This window comes from Leopardus geoffroyi, chromosome B4 (assembly GCF_018350155.1).
Source record: "Leopardus geoffroyi isolate Oge1 chromosome B4, O.geoffroyi_Oge1_pat1.0, whole genome shotgun sequence".
Classification (NCBI taxonomy): Eukaryota; Metazoa; Chordata; class Mammalia; order Carnivora; family Felidae; genus Leopardus; species Leopardus geoffroyi.
In genome coordinates, this window is record NC_059341.1 from 55,170,595 (window position 1) to 55,191,192 (window position 20,598).

Sequence of the window (20,598 nt, forward strand, 5' to 3'; positions counted from 1 at the left end):
CCTAAATTAGGTTCCTTAAACACTGCAGTGGAGATGGAGGGAAGGGAGAAAACAGTGGCAGCAGGACCCTAAAGGGACAGAGTCTATACTAACTATACTAACACAGAACATTGAAATTTGAACAGAAAGAACTGCTACAGATGTCATGAAGAACCTCCAACGGAAGAAAGCCTACAAATCACATTGACCCTGCCCTAACACACCTCCCATAGGCATGGACCAAAGGCACGAATTAAGAACCTCCTTTGTTCCAGGTGCTATGCTTGGTTGTGGATGAGTGGCCCAGCCAGGACTACAGAGCCAAAATTCCTAGAGGCAAAGGAGACAGTCAGGAATTGGAAGGATGGCTCTCAGGACAGAACACTGGGGAAGGGAGACCTGGGGGTTTCATTTGTGTCTGTTGTAATATTCCTAGGCTATATTCCTCTGCCTCAGGCTGGGAGTTTTCCCAAGTATGCATCTACTTCAGGGGAAGTGCAGGGGGAGGGTCTGTGTATGCTTGTATCAGGTCCCAAAAACAATCTTTACCCCTTTCTCCCTGTGCTATTCACTGTCTTTGGTAGAGGTGAGTGGCTGGGGAAATAACAGTGCCCCAGACAATCACCAGGTAATGAAAAAACTGGCCCAGGATACTTCCCTACCTCCCATAGTCCAGCAGAGGTGCTCAGGCAGCCTGGGGGCCCTAGGGCCACGCTTTAAGCTTGACCCAGTCGGGCAGGCCAGGGTTGGGCCCTTCAGGGCTTGTGCCCCTGGCTCTAACTGAGCTCCTTCGGGCTTGTCAGTAGCCAAAGCCATGTTCCATGTATTCCCTAGCACACTGCTGCAACCCTCTTCCCTCGCAGGACCTGGACTTCCCTAGAGTGGGCGGCCTCATGAATACCTTCCACCCACCAGAGTCACACCCAGAACCCCTTTCAGGTCAGGACTGAGCTCCAGTTCCCTTTTTGCCTCCCAGGGGATTCCATTCCAAGCCGTGCCAGCCCCACCAGCCAGGCCCCAGTCCCCATGGCGGGGCTTCTCCAGGTGGACCTGCTCTGGGTTCTCACTGACACCCAGGAGTCTGCCACACTGCTGCTGCCCTTGTTTCTGTGCCCCTGGCCCAGCCTCCCACTTCACAATGGACACAGCCAATCTGAGGTCTCCACCCTTGCCCCCACGAGTGTCCCCACAACATGCCCAGGCCGCACCTTTTTATCTGCGTTCACCATCTCTGCAGCCATGCCACTACCATGGTAGCCCCAATCTCAATGGTCACTGTGGCCTAGGTAGCAACTGCCTGGGAGAAGACAAAGAGAAAGGGGCCCTACACTTGTGCCCTTGTGCCAAGGAGTTCCAGATGGTTACAACATCCTAAGTCATCAGGCCATCCACAGACGAACCAAGGCCTGCAGCCAGCACTCCTCAGGTGCTATGGAGATGTCTGCAGTGGTGCCCCTGCGCCTCCTGAGCGTCTTTAGCTGTGTGAGCTGGTGGGGGAGGGGAAGACAGTGGTACAAGAGGTTGGGCAGTCACAGGGGCCGCAGGGGCTCTGGGCAGCGGGTTGAGGGTGACCAGAACCCACTCTAGAAAGCACATCCAGGAGAAGCACACCTGTGACATGCATGGCAAGGACTCCACAGCATCTCCCACCAAGCCTAGGCAAGCTGTAGCTTCAGAAGAGGAGACCTACCCATATCCAAGGTGCTTGCAGAACTGCAAGTGCAGGGACCCAGGGAGATACCACATGTGCATACAGGACAGAATCACACAGTGCATGAGCCCTGCAATGGCTCCCACTGTGGGAGAGCTTATCCCTCAGAAGCAGCTCAGCAGTTGTGTGATCGAAAGATGGCCCTTCATATGTGACCCATGAGGGGAGGAGGAGTCAAGATGGCAGAAGAGCATGGAAGTTTTTCTTGTGTCCATGAAATATAGCCAGACCAACACTAAACCATCCTGCACACCTAGAAAACTGATTTGAGGATTAACACAACAATCTGCACAACCCGAACCATGGAACTCAGCAGGTACACAGCACAGAGAGGTGAACTGGGGGAGAGAGAAGCTACAGAGGGTAGGGAGCTGTTTTTGCCTGCGAAGAGAGGATGGAGATGGTGTGTGTATGTGTGTGGGGGAGAATATAGGAAAAGCAGTCCCCCAAAAGCAGCTGGAGAGAAAGTAGAAAAGTAGAAACAGCCACAGGGACTGAACTAAAAAGGGAGAAAGGAGAGGGTTTAAATTCCATTAAGACCCTGTAAACAGGGGGAGCACAGAATCGGAAACTCCCCAGCTTGATACCTGGCAGTGCTCTGGTGAGAAGGGCAAATCCCCAGGAGCAGAGTGAAGTCTAGGGGTCTTCAGGCCACATGGGGAGAGGTGGTTCTCCTGCTGGGAGGACATATGCTAGAGGCTTTGTAACACCCCCTACATGCAAAGGCCTCAGTGGACCCAGGAGAACAACCAAATTCTCTGGTGCTATAACAAAGTCATTAAGGGTGAAGCCTAGTGCTAGATGTGTTGTGATTTTCCATAATCCCTGAAACGCTGCTGCTACAGAATCAGGAGAACAGTTTTTGGGGTGAGCTGATGTCCAGCCACAGTCTCTGGGCATTGGCAGCAGCATGGTCCTACAAATGTTCTTGGGTGCAGCCAGCACCCAGCCATTGCTCTGTGAGACCCTTCCACAGAAGGTCTGAGCAAGTTACCGCCACAGTCCCTCATAAGTAAGGGGTGGGGAAACACAGCTGCATCTGAGATAAAGCTCAGGAGGGAGGTGTTGCCTGGGGCTTGGTCACAGACAGCATAAAAGTGGGGAATGTACAGAAGCTGAAGACAAAGGACAGGTGTGCGATTGCTAATCAGGGAGAGCAGAGCTCCATTACCAGAGACTGGATAGCTGGGTGATGCCATTTTCACCTCTCCCGTGCATGCGCATACACGCATACACCTGACACAAAAATCCACCCCAGTAAGCTAAGCAGTGCCATCTAGTGGAGAACAGAGCCATTACACTAAGTCCCACATACTGGACCAACCTCGGTCTTCAGGAACATAAGTCTCTTCGCCTACTTAGTTTACAACTATAAACTGCTCCATAGTTGAACTTCTACAGGAAAATGCAGTAATTTCAATCATATTTTAGCCTGTTCGCTGGTCCACCTATTTAATTTTCTTTTTTCCTATCTCTTTTTTGTATCTTTTCTATTTCTTCAATACAGAATGTGAAAAAAAATCTATTTTTATTTTCTAGGTTTATTAAAAATATATTTTTTAAATTTTTTAACTATATTTTTTTACTTTTTTGTAAATTTTTCAAATTCTGTTTTATTACATCATTTCATTTTATTCTATTTCAGTGTATTCATTTTGTCAAATTTTGAAATGATTTCCTTTCCCCCCCCCCCTCCTTTTCTCTCTAATCTATTAAGCCCCTTTCAAAACCCAAGCCAAAACACACCTAGGATCTAGCACCATTTATTTGATTTCGTGTGTGTATTTGTGTGTGTGTGTTGTTTTTAATGTTTTAATTTTAATTTTTTTACCCTCATTATTTCCTTTATTCCCATCAAAATGAGGAAATAAAGGAATTCACCACAAAAGAAAGAGCAGGAAGAAACAACAGCCAGGGACTTCACCAACACAGATACAAGCAAGATGTATGAATCAGAATTTAGAATCATGATAATAATACTAGCTGGAGTCAAAAATAGATTAGAATCCCTCTCTGTGGAGATAAAAGAAGTAAAAGCTAGTCAGGATGAAATAAAAATTCTATAACTGAGCTTCAATCTTGAGTGGATACCACGGCAGCAAGGATGGTGAGGCAAAGGAGCAAATTAGTGATATAGAAGACAAACTTATGGAGAATAATGAAGCAGAAAAAATGGGAGAAACTAAGGCAAAAGAGCATGATTTAAAAATTAGAGAAATCAGTGACGCATTAAAAAGGAACAACATTGGAATCTTAGGGGACCCAGAAGATGAAGAGAGAGAAAAAGGGGTAGAAGTGTTTTGTGAGCAAATCATAGCAGAAAATTTTCCTAACCTGGGGAAAGTAACAGACATCAAAATCCAGGAAGCACAGAGGACTCCCATTAGATTCAACAAAAACCAACTATGAACAAGGCATATCATGGTCAAATTCACAAAATGCTCAGGCAAGGAAAGAATCATGAAGGCAGCAAGGATAAAAAGTCCTTTACCTACAAGGGAAGACAAATCAGGTTTGCAGCAGACCTATCCACAGAAACATGGCACGCCACAAAAGAGTGGCAGGATACATTTAATGTGCTGAATCAGAAAAAATATGCAGCCAAGGATTCTTTATCCAGCAAGGCTGTCATTGAAAATAAAAGGAGAGATTAAAAGTTTCCCAGACAAAAAAATTTAAAGAAATTCATGACCACTAAACCAGCACTGCAAGAAATTTTAAGGAGGACTCTCTGAGGGGAGAAAAGATGGAAAAAAAAAAGACCAAAAGCAACAAAGAATAGAAAGGACCAGAGAACACCACCAGAAACTCCAGCTCTACAAACAACATAATGGCAATAAATTCATATCTTTCAGTACTCACTCTAAACGTCAATGGACTAGATGCTCCAATCAAAAGACATAGGGTAAAAGAATGAATAAGAAAACAATATCCATCTACATACTGTTTAAAAGAGACTGACTTTAGACCTAAAGACACCTTCAGATTGAAAGTAGGGGATGGAGAAGCATCGACCATGCTAATTGTCAACAAAAGAAAGCCAGAGTAGCCATACTTACATCAGACAATCTAGACTTTAAAATAAAGACTGTAACAATCTAGACTTTAAAATAAAGACTGTAACAAGGCACGAAGAAGGGCAGTATATCATAATTAAGGAGTCTATCCATCAGATGACCTAACAGCTGTAAACATTTACACCCAAATGTGAGGGCACACAAATATATAAATCAATTATTCACACACATAAAGAAACTCATTGATAATAATACCATAATAGTAGGGGACTTCAACACCCCACTTACAACAATGGACAGATCATCTAATCAGAAAATCAACAAGGAAACAATGGCTTTGAATGATACACTGGACCAGATGAACTTAACAGATATACTCAGAACATTCCAACCTAAAGCAGCAGAATATACATTCTTCTCCAGTGTACATGGAATGTTCTCCAGAATAGATCACATACTGGGATACAAATCAGCCTTCAGCAACTACAAAAAGATCGAAATCATACCGTGCATATTTTCAGACAACAACGCTATGAAACTCGAAATCAACCACAAGAAAAAATTTGGAAATGTAACAAATATTGGAGATTAAAGAACATCCTACTAAAGGATGAATGGGTTAACAAAGAGGTTAAAGACAAAATTAAAAAGTACATGGAAGCCAATGAAAATGAAAAAACACCACAGCCCAAAACCTCTGGGCCACAGCAAAGGCAGTCATAAGAGGGAATTATATAGCAATCCAGGCCTTCCTAAAGAAGGAAGAAAGGTCACAGATATACAACTCAAACTTACACCTTAAAGAGCTGGAAAAAGAATAGCAAATAAAACCAAAACCAGAAGACAGGAATAATAAAAATTAGAGCAGAAATTAATTCTATCAAAACAAACAAACTAACAACAACAACAAAAAAAAAAAAACAGTAGAACAGATCAGTGAAAGCAGAAGATGTTTCTTTTGAAAGAATTAACACAATTTATAAACCACTAGCCATTTTGGTCAAAAGAAAAAGGAAAGGATCCAAATAAATAAAATCAAGAATGAAAGAGGAGAGATCACAACCAACAGAGAAGAAATACAAATAATAAGAGAATATTATGAGCAATTACACACCAATAAAATGGGCAATCTGGAAGAAATGGACAAATTCCTAGAAACATATACACTACCAAAACTGAAACAGGAAGAAATTGAACATTTGAACAGACCAATAACCAGTAAAGAAATCGAATTAGTAATCAAAAATCTCCCAAAACAACAAGAGTCCAGGGCCAGATGGCTTTACAGGGGAATTCTACCAAACACTTAAGGAAGTGTTAACACCTATTCTCTTGAAGCTGTTCCAAAAAAAATAGAAATGGAAGGAAAACTTCCAAACTTTCTATGAAGCCAGGATGACCTTGATTCCAAAAGCAGACAGAGACCTCACTAAAAAAGGAGAACTATAGACCAATTTCCCTGATCAATATGGATGCAAAAATCCTCAACAAGACATTAGCCAATCGGATACAAGAATACATTAAAAGAATTATTCACCATGACGAAGTGGGATTTATACCTGCAATGTAGGGCTGGTTCAATATCCACAAAACAATTACCATGATTCATCACATCAATAAAAGAATGGACAAGAACCATATGATCCCCTCAATAGATGCAGAGAAAGGATTTGATAAAATGCAGCATCGTTTCTTGATAAAAACCCTCAAGAAATTAGGGATAGAAGGAGCATACCTAGAGATCATAAAAGCCATATATGAAAGACCCAACGCTAATATCATCCTCATTGGGGAAAAACTGAGAGCTTTACCCCTAAGGTCAGGAATAAGACAGGGATGTCCACTCTCACCACTGTTATTCAACATCGTATTGGAAGTCTTCGCTTCTGAAATCAGACAACCCAAAGAAATAAATGGCATCCAAATCATCCAGGAGGAGGTAAAACTTTCACTCTTCACAGATGACATGATACCCTATATGGAAAACCCAAAATATGCCACCAAAAAACTGCTATAACTGATGTATGAATTCAGAAAAGTTGCAGGATATAAAATCAATGCACAGAAATCGGTTGCATTCCTATACACCAACAATTAAGCGACAGAAAGTGAAATCAAGGAATCAATCCCATTTACAATTGAACCAAAAATCATAAAATAGCTGGGAATAAATCTAACCAAAGAGGTGAAAAATCTATACACTGAATTCTATAACCTTATGAAACAAATTGAAGAAGACACACAAAAAAATGGAAAAAGATTCCATGCTCATGGATAGGAAGAACAAATATTGTTAAAATGTCAATACTACCCAAAGCAATCTACATATTCAATGGAATCCCTATCAAAATAACACCAGCATTCTTCACAGAACTATAGAAAACAATCCTAAAAATTGTATGGAACCAGAAAAGACCCCAAATAGCCAAAGCAATCTTGAAAAAGAAAAGCAAAGCAGGATGCATCACAATCCCAAACATCACGCTATACTACAAAGCTATAATCATGAAGACAGTATGGTACTGGCACAAAAACAAACACTCAGATCAATGGAACATAAAAGAGAACCCAGAAATGGGCCCACAAACATATGGCCAGCTAATCTTTGACAAAGCAGGAAAGAATATCCATTGGAATAAAGACAGTCTCTTCAGCAAGTGGTGCTGGGAAAACTGGACAGCGACATGGAGAAGAATGATCCTTGACCACTTTCTTACACTATACACAAAAATAAATTCAAAATGGATTAAAAACCTAAATGTAAGACAGGAAGCCATCAAAATCCTCAAGGAGAAAGCAGGCAAAAACCTCTTTGATCTTGACCACAGAAAGTTATTACTCAACATGTCTCCAGAGGCAAGGGAAACAAAAGCAAAAATGAACTACTGGGATCTCTTCAAAATAAAAATCTTCTGCACAGTGAAGGAAACAATCAGCAAAACTAAATGGTAACCGATGGAATGGGAGAAGATATTTCCAAACGACATATCAGATATAGGGTTAGTATCCAAAATCTGTAAAAACTTATCAAACTCAGCACCCAAAAACAAACCAGTAAAGAAATTGGCAAAAGGCATGAATAGACACTTCTCCAAAGAAGACACCCAGATGACCAACCGACACATGAAAAAAAATGCTCAACATCACTCATCATCAGGGAAATACAAATCATAACCACAATGAGATACCACCTTACACCTGTCAGAATGGCTAACATTAACAACTCAGGCAACAACAAATAAAATGCCAATAAAATGAGCAATGAGAAAGGATGCAGAGAAAGAGGAACTCTTTTGCACTGCTGGTGGGAATGCAAGCTGATGCAGCACTCTGGAAAACAGTGTGGAGTTTCCTCAAAAAATTAAAAATAGTACTACCCTATGACCCAGCAATTGCACTACTAGGTATTTATCCAAGGGATCCAGGTATGCTGTTTTGAAAGGACACATGCACTCCAATGTTTATAGCAGCACTATCAACAATAGCCAAAGTATGGAAAGAGCCAAAATGCCCATTGATGGATGAATGGATAAAGAAGATGTGGTATATATATATATATATATATATATATATATATATATATATATACAATGGAGTATTACTCAGCAATCAAAAAGAATGAAATATTGCCATTTGCAACTACGTGGATGGAACTGGAGGGTATTATGCTAAGTGAAATTAGTCAGTCAAAAACAAATATCATATGACTTCACTCATACGAGGACTTTAAGACACAGAACAGATGAACATAACGGAAGGGATGCAAAAACAATATAAAAACAGGGAGGGGGACAAAACATAAGAGACTCTTAAAAATGGAGAACAAACAGAGGGTTACTGGAGAGGTTCTGGGACGGGGGATGGGCTAAATGGGTAAGGGTCATTAAGGAATCTACTCTGGAAATCATTGTTGCACTATATGCTAACTAATTTGGATGTAAATTTAAAAAATAAAATAAAATAAAACATGTCCATATACTAAGCACATACATAACTTTAATGAGGTGCTTTATGAATGTATGTACCCAGCCTCATTCCTGGGTGAGGAGTCCAAGCTCCTGACTGCAGGGTTGGGGACAGTGATGGGGAATGAGAAAATGTCTGAGTAGAAGCTTGCATGTGTCACTAAGTGTTTCTCCAACTACACTCTACAAAACAAAAAGAAATTATTTTCTCATGACTCACTATTTGGAATTATCCACAGCCCTTCAATTACCTCTATGCCATCAAGTTTCAGTGATCTTCTACCCCATTTGAGCCACTACCCCACAGAGAGTGTAGCTCAGGGCTTATTTGCATATGTTTTGCTCAAACTCAGCACAAATCCTAGCTTCACGACTCACCTGCAGCAATTAATTAACCTTTCTGAGCATTAGTTTCAACTTTGGTAAAATGAGCATAATAATTCTCACCTCATACAATTCTTGTATGAAATAGGTGATTATGCAAAATAATTGAGCAAAATAGAGAGCATACTACTCAGCAAAAGGTAGTTATTATTTTTGTCATCGTTTTGGGGGCATTGCCGATATAAACAAGCCATATATAAAAGAGAGATGTTCTTTTCCCTTAGGAGGTTTTTAAATCTCATCAATGAGACAAGATAAATACATAGAGAGAGGAATGACATGGAAACCTAAAACTGTTATTTGAACTGTAACATGCAATTTATTCTCCTACATCCAATCCGTGTTTTAAAATTTTCAGATTTCAATGATCTAATAAATTGTTTTTTTCTTCTGCCATTCATCATTCCCATGACTCGCCACCTGATATACACCAAATATCCATCCCAGCCTTTTATTTCAGAAGTTGACTGGAGAATTCTTGAGATGAAAAGATTTTGAGAGCTCATTTTGTACATTACCCTGTTTCTGGACAGGAGTCCATCCAAGTCATTCCAAACCCAAGTGAGACAGCCATGTGCATGGCCAGAGAGCCTGCTCCCTCCCATATCCCCTGGTCACTGTTTAATCTCAGAAATTCTTCTTCATCTTCTATCTCAATCTGTTTTCCTTCCATACCGGTCCCTCTTTACACTCACTCTGATTGGGGTGAGGTACACAAACCCTCAAAGACTGAAGAAAATTCTCAAATGCCCACCTGGTAACACTGATGCATTGCCAATGATCCCAGGTCCCTGTAATTATAGGTCTCATATATTTTGTTATTAACCATTTAAAAACTTCAAAAGTTTCCTTAAAAATAATGGATTTAGTCATCTTGTGCAGTCATCTTGTCTCTCCTTAAAGTTTTTGAAAGTTTTTGAAGGATGAAAATATCCTAATTTCCAGGACAGAAAAGTTAAGAACTCCAACTTCAATCCCCCCAACCTCTATAACCTCCTCAATTAGTATCATCAAGCTATCACTCATTTGATTAGGAGAGTACAACCCTGAGCCTCGTCATGAATAATATGGCCTCTACAATCCCTTTGAGGCCATCATATGAAGTAGAGGAAACAGAATTGGCAGCAGTCCTGACCTATGAGATGCCTCAGGAGAGCCCCTGAGGACCAGGCAGACTCCAGCGTTGGCACAGCAGACATTTTCCTAAAGTGGGCATAGTGACAAATCCTAACACAGTGACTGGTGTGAGAGGCCTGGGGACAGGAGGGCAGTCAGGGCCCCCACCCTTCTCTCTCTAATCAAAATTCAATTTCCAAGCCTAGGCCCCTCCTCTTGTGTTCCCAGTTCCAAAGTTTTCAAATCTTCCATAGGCTCATCTGAGGCCAGACACCTATCATCCATCATGTAAGGCTAGTGCCTCTCAAACTGGAAAGAGCATAGAGATCACTTTGAAGTCTGTTAAAAATGTAGATTCTGATTCAGTAGGTCTGGGTGGGGCCTCAGATTCTGCATTTCTAGCATGTTCCCACGTGACAGCCATGCTTCTGGTCCATGGAGCACACGTCAAAGAGCAAGGGCCTAGATGACGATAGCAGTTGACACAACTCTCTCCCATGAAGAGTCTATGTGTCCACATCCTTCTGTCTGTCTATCTTCCAGATGACAATGAGAACCCATATCTCACCCTTCCCTGATTCAGGAATCTCGCTCCAGGGCACAATACACAGTACAAACCTGTTCCATAATTTCCCTTAAAATGTGAAGCAACACATCCCTCACAAAAGTCCCATTCTTTCATGACTCTTAAAGGTCCATGTAGCCTGGAATTGCTGCCCCATTTCTTTTCCAATTCTTTTATCCATCTTTTATTTCCCAAATTTCTCCACAGGCGTCCACCTCCAGTGTCTGTTGACCAATACATCTTTCTCAGTTTCTACTCACACCTTTCCTTACAAAGTAATGATGCCTTCATCCCTATCCAGTTCCCAATTCCTCCTATTTCAGTCTGTGCTTCTCCCCACTTGGGGGAAAACTTCTCTCTCCCCAAAGAATCTTAGATTATCTCACAAAATTATATACCAGTCTCTCAACAAAGCATCTAAAGAAGCTGGTATCCAGTGTCCTCTTCAGTGATTCCCTGAAGTCAGGTAGAGCAATTGGGTCTTCTATCAATTTCACTATTTCCAGCCCCTCCACACATGCCACAGAAACAGATGGAGCAGGACCAGGAGAGGTCATGTCAGGCATTCTCCTGTCCAGGGCTTATTTTCCCTGTTGCTCTTTCAAGGGACAACACTGTTCTTACTCTTGGGTCTAGAGGAAGGGGAGAACTTACTCCTTGACCTGAACAAGACTCCAGTATGATGGAACAGACAGGACAGTCACCATAACTCAGGCAGAGCCACACAAAGGCAAAACTAGAAGTGCCTGGGTACAATTCTAGATGCTGGGTATAGCTCCACATAGAGTTTGAGATATAGTTCTGGACATAAAGAAAAGCTATTTGTCAAGGAAGTCCCCAAAAGATAGTATTAAAAGAATAGCACAGTGGTAGACTGAAAGGAAAGAGAATTTTCAGTACCAAAGAAATGTGTAAGGCTCAATTCAATTCAACATGAATTTATTATATACTCATTATGCTCCTGGCCCCAGCTGAATGCTCAGGAGGAGTGAACAAGATACACTCATAACCTATGATCTTCAATCAGGGAACAAAATAAATAAAGACACACAGAGACATGTGGTATATATATATTTACTTTCAGCCATAATGAGGTATAACTGACATATAAAACTGTAAGATATTTAAGGTGTACATTGTGGTGATTTGATCTACATATGTACTGTGAAATCATTCACTATGATTTCCCCACTGTGAAAAGATTAATGATGGTATTTTAATCTAAATGTTTCAAAAATGGGGGCGCCTGGGTGGCGCAGTCGGTTAAGCGTCCGACTTCAGCCAGGTCACGATCTTGCGGTCCGTGAGTTCGAGCCCCGCGTCGGGCTCTGGGCTGATGGCTCAGAGCCTGGAGCCTGTTTCTGATTCTGTGTCTCCCTCTCTCTCTGCCCCTCCCCCGTTCATGCTCTGTCTCTCTCTGTCCCAAAAATAAATAAAACATTGAAAAAAAATTCAAAAATGAAGGTAGATGTTAAAAGGGCACTTTTTTTGCTTCCCTTCATTTTTACATGTGGAGAGGCTTCAGCTGGAGCCTTGGTTTTCAAAGTGTGGTCCCTGGACCAGCAGCATCAGTATCACCTGGAAACTGTTAGAATTACAAGTTCTGCCCCCTACCCACCCAGATCTACTGAATTCCAAACACTGGGAGCAGGTTCTCACAAGCCCTCCAAGTGAGCTGCAGGAGCTGAAGTTTGAGCCATCACTGAGCAGATTACTATTCCTGGCCTCTCTCCACACCCTCTTTCACTGAGAATTTGATTAGTGAGTTGAAGAGACAACTGTGAGTATGCCCAGCTCATCCCCTTCCATTCTTGTGTTGATTTTCTTTATTAATCCAGAACCAACTTGTCCACAGGACACTTGCATGCCAACTTGCTCATACAACAGAAAATCTAATAAAAGCGGACTGTCTCTTGTGGTGGGAGGCAGGGTGTGTCCAGCACTTCTTGTGATGAGGAGTAAGTCTGTCTAATTTAATGATGCGGGCTTGGCAAACCAATTAGGTTGTGGCTGATTATTTAATCATATGTCTCTATATCTTGATTATCACTTGGTTCTAAACAGAGGAGGGTAAAATGGGGTATTATTTATTGGAGCTCTACAGCACCAACAATGGGCTGTAGTGAAAAGTGGGTGGGATTCACATTCAGACCCCACACAGTAGAGAGATCTAGTGGAGAAAGTAAAGGAAAGAAGAATCAGAAGTCCTAGAATTTTTAAGTAAATGAAACTTTAGAAATGATCAGTCCTGACCTTTCATGTTACGGATAAATAAGCAGAGCATTGATGGAACTGAGCAGTTTGTTCAAGGTCACATTGATAGTTCATGGTGGAACAACACCAGAACCCAAGACACTTGGGTCTCAGCTGTGCACTTTCAGAGCAGGTGGAATAAAGCAGACAACAGTACCGAAATTTAAAGTCCAAGAATGGAGATATTTCCAAGTAGAAGAACCAACTCCAGGAATATTCAGCATGGGTAGTGGGTTCAAAGCCAAAGTGCTTTGTGTTCAGAGGAAAGCTCTGGCTCCAATCCACCTGTGCACATTCTGTTGTCCCCTCTCACAGCCAAGGCTCAGGCTACACTGCATGCTCAGTGTGTTCTGACACTGCTTCATTTCTTGTGCTTTTCCTGTTGTTCTCTGTGCCTAAGCTCCTCCCTCTTGCCCACATGTGACAAAATCCTATCCATCCTTGTAGAGAGCCCACTCAAAGGCCATTCCTCTACAAAGTCTTCTTTCATTTTACTAGTCACTGTGCCAGCCACAAATGATCATCCTGCACTCTGAATACCCAAGACACATTATTTGCATTTCCCTTATGACAACACTTTCTACTTTGTGTTACAGCTATATTTTACCCCTTGGATTAGAAGATATGCTCCATAATGGCTTGGGCCATATTTCATCTTTTTCCTCCCACATATCTTGGATTTTATAAATAATGCTGCAATAAACAAAGGGATGCATCTATCTTTTTTAATTCATGTAACTAAATTTTTTTGCCCTGAAAAGGACACCATCAACAAAACAAAAAGGCTACCTACTGAACAGAAGATATTTGTAAATGATACATCAAATAAGGGGTTAATATCCAAAACACATAAATAACGTATACAAGTCAGCACCAGAAAACCAAGTAATCCAATTAAAAATATGGTCAGACTATCTGAATATACAATTTTTCCAAAGAGGCATACAGATGGTCAATAGACACAGGGAAAGATATTCACTCCTAGTAATCATCAGGGAAATATATATTAATACTACAATAATATATCACTTCATACCTGTCAGAATGACTAAAATCAAAAAGACAAGAAAAAAAAATGTTGGCCAGGATCAGGAGAGAAAGGAATCCTCATGTACTATTGGTAGGAATGTAAATTGGTTCAGCCACTATGGAAAGCAGTATGCAGGTTCCTCAAAAAATTAAAAATAGAAATACTCTGTAATCCAGTAATTCTGCTACTGCATATTTTTTAAGTAAACTCTACACCCAATGCGGGGCTCTAACTCATCACCCTTTAGTTCAAGAGTCACATGTTTTACTGACTGAGCCAGCCAGGCACCCCACCACTACTGGATATTTTATCAAAGAAAAGAAAAACATTTTTTATAGTTTTTTAAATAATATTTTTATATTTTTTAATGTTTATTTTTGAGAGACAGAGAGAGATAGAGTGTGAGTGGGGAGGGGGAGAGAGAGAGGAAGACACAAAATCAGAACAGGCTCCAGGCTCTGAGCTATTAACATAGAGCACAACATGGGGCTCGAAGTCACAAACCATGAGATCATGACCTGAGCTTTGAAGTCAAATGCTTAACTGACTGAGCCACCCCGGTGCCCCATTTTTAATAATATATTTTTAAAAGCCAGTGAGCAGCTACAGGCACAACAGAAAATTAGATAAGTAAAAAATAATAATAATAAAAATAATAGATACTGGAACTACTGAGTTCAAGGTCTACAGTTTTGGACCTAGTTTAAGTTCAGTTAGAGACCAGGCTGTACTGGATCCCATAGCTGAAGTAGATAGCAAACCCAATCAGCATCCAGACACCAAATCGGGCCCAGGTGGCAGCTGACATCTGCATCATGAGGCAAACATTCACAAAGACGCTCAGTAGTGGGAGGAAAGGCAGAGCAGGGACCTTAAAGTGAAGGGGACTGGAGTTCTGCGGCTGTCTCCAGATGACCCCAGTGATCCCAGTGATGAGAACCAGGAGCAGCACAGCCACTGAAATCCACACTGGGTCTCCAGAAAGCAGAACTGGCCACTGGGCCAGCACCAGGCAAAGGAGAATTAGCAGCAGAGCAAGCAGTGAGGAACAAACATAGACAACCCGGCCAGAGAGTGGAGTGGGGGTAAAGCTGCCTGGAAAAAGTAGTCCCTGTAGAGTCAGCCTCTCTACTGTATGTCCATTCTCCTCCTGCACCTCTGATTCATTTCCCCCATTCCTCCTCTCAGGCTGATACCTGATGATGAGAACACAAATAGCAACCATGGAGTAAGACATCAGGGACCCAATAAGCATGAGGTCCACAAGATCAGTGAGTCCAAAGAAGAAGATCATGATTACTGCAATAATGTAAAAAATTACAATAATCCCACGCTGGGGGATACTCCAGGTAAGGATCCTGGTACAGACAGGGAACAGGAGGCCATCTACTGCCATATTGTGTAACAGTTGATATGTGAATAAAATAAGGTCAGACCTATTTCTAAAAAAAAAAAACAAAAATACAAACACTAGCACATAGTAGGCAGGGGCCCAGCCTATAAGGAGAAATGACTCAGGCAAGATGCTCCCAGGTTTAAGCTTGTAGTAAGGCACCATAAGTGTAAGTGCTAAAGAGACACCAAAATACAGCACAAAGCAGATGAACAGTGAAATCACAATGCCCCTAGGGATGGAACGTTGGGGGTTCTGGGCTTCTCCAACTCTAGTAACAATTTCCTCAAAACCTGTAAATACATAGAAACAGGTAGCTGCTCCACGGAGAATCCCCTCAAAGCCAAAAGACACAAACCCTCCAGAGCCCAGAGGGCCCAAGCTGGAGGTGTCATTGAGTCCAGCCATTGCATAGTCCTCTTCTGTGAGCTTCCAGTTGTACAGGTGCCCTTTAATGAAGCCAGAGATGATGACAAAGCTTAGAACCAAAATTTTCACCAATGTGAATATTTTGATAACTGAGGAAATGCAAATATACCACAACTCTGTGAGATACCACAGAAGAAATATAATAATGAAGTCTAGATTGTCTTCTAGGAGGTGGGAAACGTGTGGTAAGATAATTTCATGCAGGGTCACACGCAGGTGCTCAAAAGCTAAGAAGAATATGTGTAAAAAAATGACTGCATTAGCACCAATGGAGAGGAGGAGGTTCCAGCCAGTGATGAAAGCCCAGAACTCACCTATAATGACATGACTGTAGATATATGCCAAGCCAGAATGGGGAACCCGGGCACTAATCTCTGCGTAGTGCAGCCCAATCAACATAGAAAATAGGCCGGCCACCAAAACACAAATCACAAAAGATGGCCCTGCTTGATTTCTGACCACCTCACAAGCCAGGACAAACACACCTACACCCAGTGTGCGGCCCACACCCAGGGCCACTAAATCCAGAGTGTTCAGGCTTCTCCGTGGGTCATTCTCAGCCACCGGTTCCTTCAGCGTAGGTCTGCGTACCAGTTTTTGACCAAATCTACGAAGTGCCTGACGCAGCATCTAGCTGGAACTGAAGAGGATTCCAGGATCAGAGAGCTGTAGCAAGCCCAGGGAGGAGAGTCTGGGATCAGGTTTGGTGAGTCTGAGTTAAGCCAAGTTGAGTTGGGGCTGCCGAGGTCCGTTACTCAGGCTTCAACGCTGCTACTTTGTATTTTCTGGTATGTGATAGCTCTTCACAATGCCTAAATAAACAATAAATATTTACTGAACAACAGTCTTCAACCAACTAACCAAAGCCCAGAAGTCCCATGTTACCTGTTGCAGCTCGAGTATCAGAGACTGAAACCAAAAGATTACTAAAAAAACTCAACCCTGCTTTCCCCTGAGAAAAGTGTCAAATATCACCCAACATTCTCCTTTTTACACATTACATGACAAAATCTCATGTGGGTTCATCTAACTCATGTAGCTTCATGTACTAATTAAGTTGTAGGACACAATAGGGTATGAATTTATTATGCAATAATTCACACATGGGATGTTTGTGTGGTGCTTGAGCATAAGTTATGACATGTTAATTCATGAACTAGAGGAACTTGTTGCAGTTACAGAACCATTTCGTAAATATATTCTGAGTTTAAAATACAAATATTGGTCCCAGAGTCTTAAAATTCTTTAGCTCCAAATCAGCTCCCATGGTCAGATGTCCCCCTTTGTCCTCATCCGACATCATCCATTTAGCTGTACTGGCAGCAAAGAATGTACAGTCCAACCTTTTCTTTTACCCATACAGGCCCACAGGGGGCGCTGTGAGAAGAGAGGTAGAGAAAGAGGCAGGGCCTTCATAACTACCTGTAAGAACTAGAGAAACCAGGCTGCCTGGTGAGGAAATACTGGAGAAATAGGTGCATAAGCCAACCAAGTGTCCATTACTAAGGGAGAGGAGCCAGAAAGGCCATTTTGTGAATTCTGAGCATTCAGTTAACCTCACCCAAAGTACCCAGGCAAAACTTAATACAATTTTTGCATCCACAATTGTGAGAGTGTGATAGGGAGGAAGGAAAGAAGTAGGTCACCTATCTCAGTAGCTTACAACCAAAACAATTCCTTCTGTATCCTCCCTGTCTGGGCTCCAGGACACAAGAAGAACTCACTTCTGCAGACAGTCTCCTCACTGGCCACACTGTGCTCTATAAACACTCTGCATCATCTATGATGTCAACTGCCAGCCATCTGGAGACCATGCCCTACTCTGTGAGCTTATATTAAAACACAAACTTGTAATTCACTATTAACTTTCCATGGTAGTTATTTTCCACTCACTCAAATCATGGTCTCAATATGCCAAAGATATTTTCTTAATGAAGAAACACTACCCTACATGTGGTTCCTCCTTCCTCCTCCTCTGCTGCTGCAATTCAAATGGACCCCTCCTCAAGTGGAACAAGGCTTTGGTGAACAATTCACAGCAATGCCCCAGAAATGAGTAGTGAAGAACAGAGAAAACAAAGTTGAACAGCCTTCACTCTCCTACTGTTCAGGCTTTGATTTTGAGAGAATTTTAGGAAATGTCATCAGTGGTTTTTAAAGACAGAAAGGTCAAGTCAAAATTGAAAAGTCTTCTCTACAGATTATCAAAAGGAATCCTAACGCTATGGGTCAAAGCTTCTGTGTACAAATCGATCTAGACTCCTTATTTACCACCCACCAGTGGCAACCAGTTTCAAGGTTATGATTTACTAATAAGCACATAACATAGACAGAGTCAATACTTAACTCATGGAATCTTGCTACACTGTAAATGTCACTGATATGTCCCACACCGACCCCCAGGCTTCAAACCCTTCAGTGCTTCCCACTGCCCTTCCTTCCTAGTCCTTTCTTCCTTCATCATCTGACCTGTGCTGTTTCCTCCAGCCTCACACCCTGTCCAGCTTCTGCTCCAGCTGAGAAATTCCATGTTCACCCTGTTACCTGTCTCTAATGCTCTCTTGTCCCTTCACTTAGCTACCCCCTACTTCTCTTTCAGTTCCCAGCTCAAAAGTTGCTTTTCAGGAGCCTCCCCTGACCCTCATGCTGCCCTTCCTATGTGCTCTCATACCACCCAGCTTACCCCATGTGCCATTTATCATGTGTCACAATTCCTGCTCAGCTGCCTGTGTCCTAATCAAAGTGTGAGTTAGATGCTCAATTAATGCTCAACAAAAACTTGTTTAACAAATACACACACTGAGAATAGAAACCTGAAAGAGAACATAATCCAGAATTTCTATCTAATTGACTTGAGATACATGCTTTTTAGCCAAACAATATTTATAATACAGATCTAGGTAAAGATATAAATGGTATTGCCTTCCTTGTAGAAGACAAGCAGATTGAAAGTGTGAAGGAAAAACAAACTGATGAACCCTTGACCTCACGTCATTCATGGCAGGTATAAGCCACACAGGGTGGCAACGAATTGCCAAATTTTTTGAAGGCATCATGCTCAGGCCCTATAATATAGGTGGGATGTCCTAAGTCAGAGGTTCCCACTTCAGGGAACAGAGAGAGGGATAATGAAGACACTCAGAAACATTTTCATACTTCATACCCTGCCCTTCTGAAGATTCTTATCCATTAGCTCTGTCCTTCCCATGGCTACTCTAAATCACCCCAAATGACAAGAAATCGTCCTCAATCTCAAAAAGAAGAGATTATAAAAGCTTCTTTCACAGGAAAGCAGCACAGTTTAGTTAGGAGTAAGGAGGCTATGCAGGTACACAGTTCAGGTTCAAATACAACTCAACCTTAGAATAGGTACTCTGGACAAATAGTCAACTTCTTGGTGCTTTAGCTTCAATAACAGTCAAATGAGAGTAAAAGTACTCATAGGGTAATTGTGAGGTTTAAGATAAATGATGCCTATAAAGTAGTTAGCTCAGTGCCTACCAAACAATATGTAATTAATATAATCTACCTAATGTTTAATATTGACATCTGATCCAAATCCCCAAACTTTGAAAATCAATTAGTCTTGATACATTTCTAGCCCCAAAATCATCCACAAAAATTTGAACCTGTTAGCTCTCCCTCATGAGATAATGAAACAGTTTATTCCATATATTTTGTCTTGAAATGCTAAGTACCCTAATTAGACACCTTCCTACATGGTGCTAAACACTTGGAGGCCCTAGGCTTACTGGGTTAGTCCAGTAATGAAAAAAATTCAAGCCTCAGGACACCTGGGTGGCTCAGGTCACAATCTCACACTTCGTGGGTTCAAGCCCCATGTTGGGCTCTGTGCTGACAGCTCAGAGCCCGGAGCCTGCTTCGTATTCTGTGTCTCCCTCTCTCTCTGCCCCTCCCTGCTTATGCTGTCTCTGTCTCTCTCAAAAACAAATAAACATTAAAAAAATTTGTTAATGCAAACCTCAAACATCATCATCATCATCATCATCATCATCAATATTTTTGACTATGGATGTCTCATTCATAGAAGGGGCAGTGCTGGGTACTCTGCTAAGAGCAACAACCATTATGTCTGAAATTTTGGATTTGAGCCTTGGATCTTCCACCTCACTATATAAACCAGGGTTATTTGCTTGATGTCTCTAAGGTTTTCTCACCCACAAGGAAACTTACCTACTTCACTTGCCTTATAGGATAAACATAAGAATTTGATGAGAAGATACAAAATATCACTCACTGCTGGTGAGACTGTAACTGGGGTCATGATCCTGAAGCAAAATCTTAGTGGAATTAATGCATCTCCCGGGGCGCCTGGGTGGCGCAGTCGGTTAAGCGTCCGACTTCAACCAGGTCACGATCTCGCGGTCTGTGAGTTCGAGCCCCGCGTCAGGCTCTGGGCTGATGGCTCAGAGCCTGGATCCTGTTTCCGATTCTGTGTCTCCCTCTCTCTCTGCCCCTCCCCTGTTCATGCTCTGTCTCTCTCTGTCCCAAAAATAAATAAACGTTGAAAAAAAAATTAAAAAAAAATAATGCTTCTCCCACCTTGCAATCCCTCAAGGAATTAATAATGCATCTCCCACCTTGCAATCCCTCACTGAGGTAAACACCCCAGAGAAACTCTCTCCTGAGTCTATAAGGAGGCTCAGCTGAGAGAGTTCATCACAGGACTATTTCTGAGTTTGGAGCTATGCCAACCTCTGTTACTAGAGAAATGTACAGGTAAAATGTGCCACAT

At 41.9% G+C, this 20,598-nt stretch overlaps 1 protein-coding gene and 1 pseudogene across 1 annotated transcript; one reads left to right on the top strand and one right to left on the bottom strand.

The window, feature by feature from the left end:
• The first annotated feature begins 276 nt into the window (after positions 1 to 276).
• The window catches only part of LOC123590627, a 41,358-nt pseudogene continuing 21,036 nt past the window's right edge, over positions 277 to 20,598 (top strand).
• On the bottom strand, positions 14,600 to 16,654 carry LOC123590626 (cationic amino acid transporter 3-like). Its single transcript, XM_045463985.1, has one exon. The coding sequence runs from the start codon at positions 16,470 to 16,472 to the stop codon at positions 14,730 to 14,732; it is 1,743 nt and encodes a 580-aa protein (XP_045319941.1). The 5' UTR covers positions 16,473 to 16,654; the 3' UTR covers positions 14,600 to 14,729.

Excerpts from the sequence above, each read along its gene's own strand:
- LOC123590626 (XM_045463985.1), bottom strand. The coding sequence starts at position 16,472 with ATGCTGCGTCAGGCACTTCGTAGATTTGGTCAAAAACTGGTACGCAGA.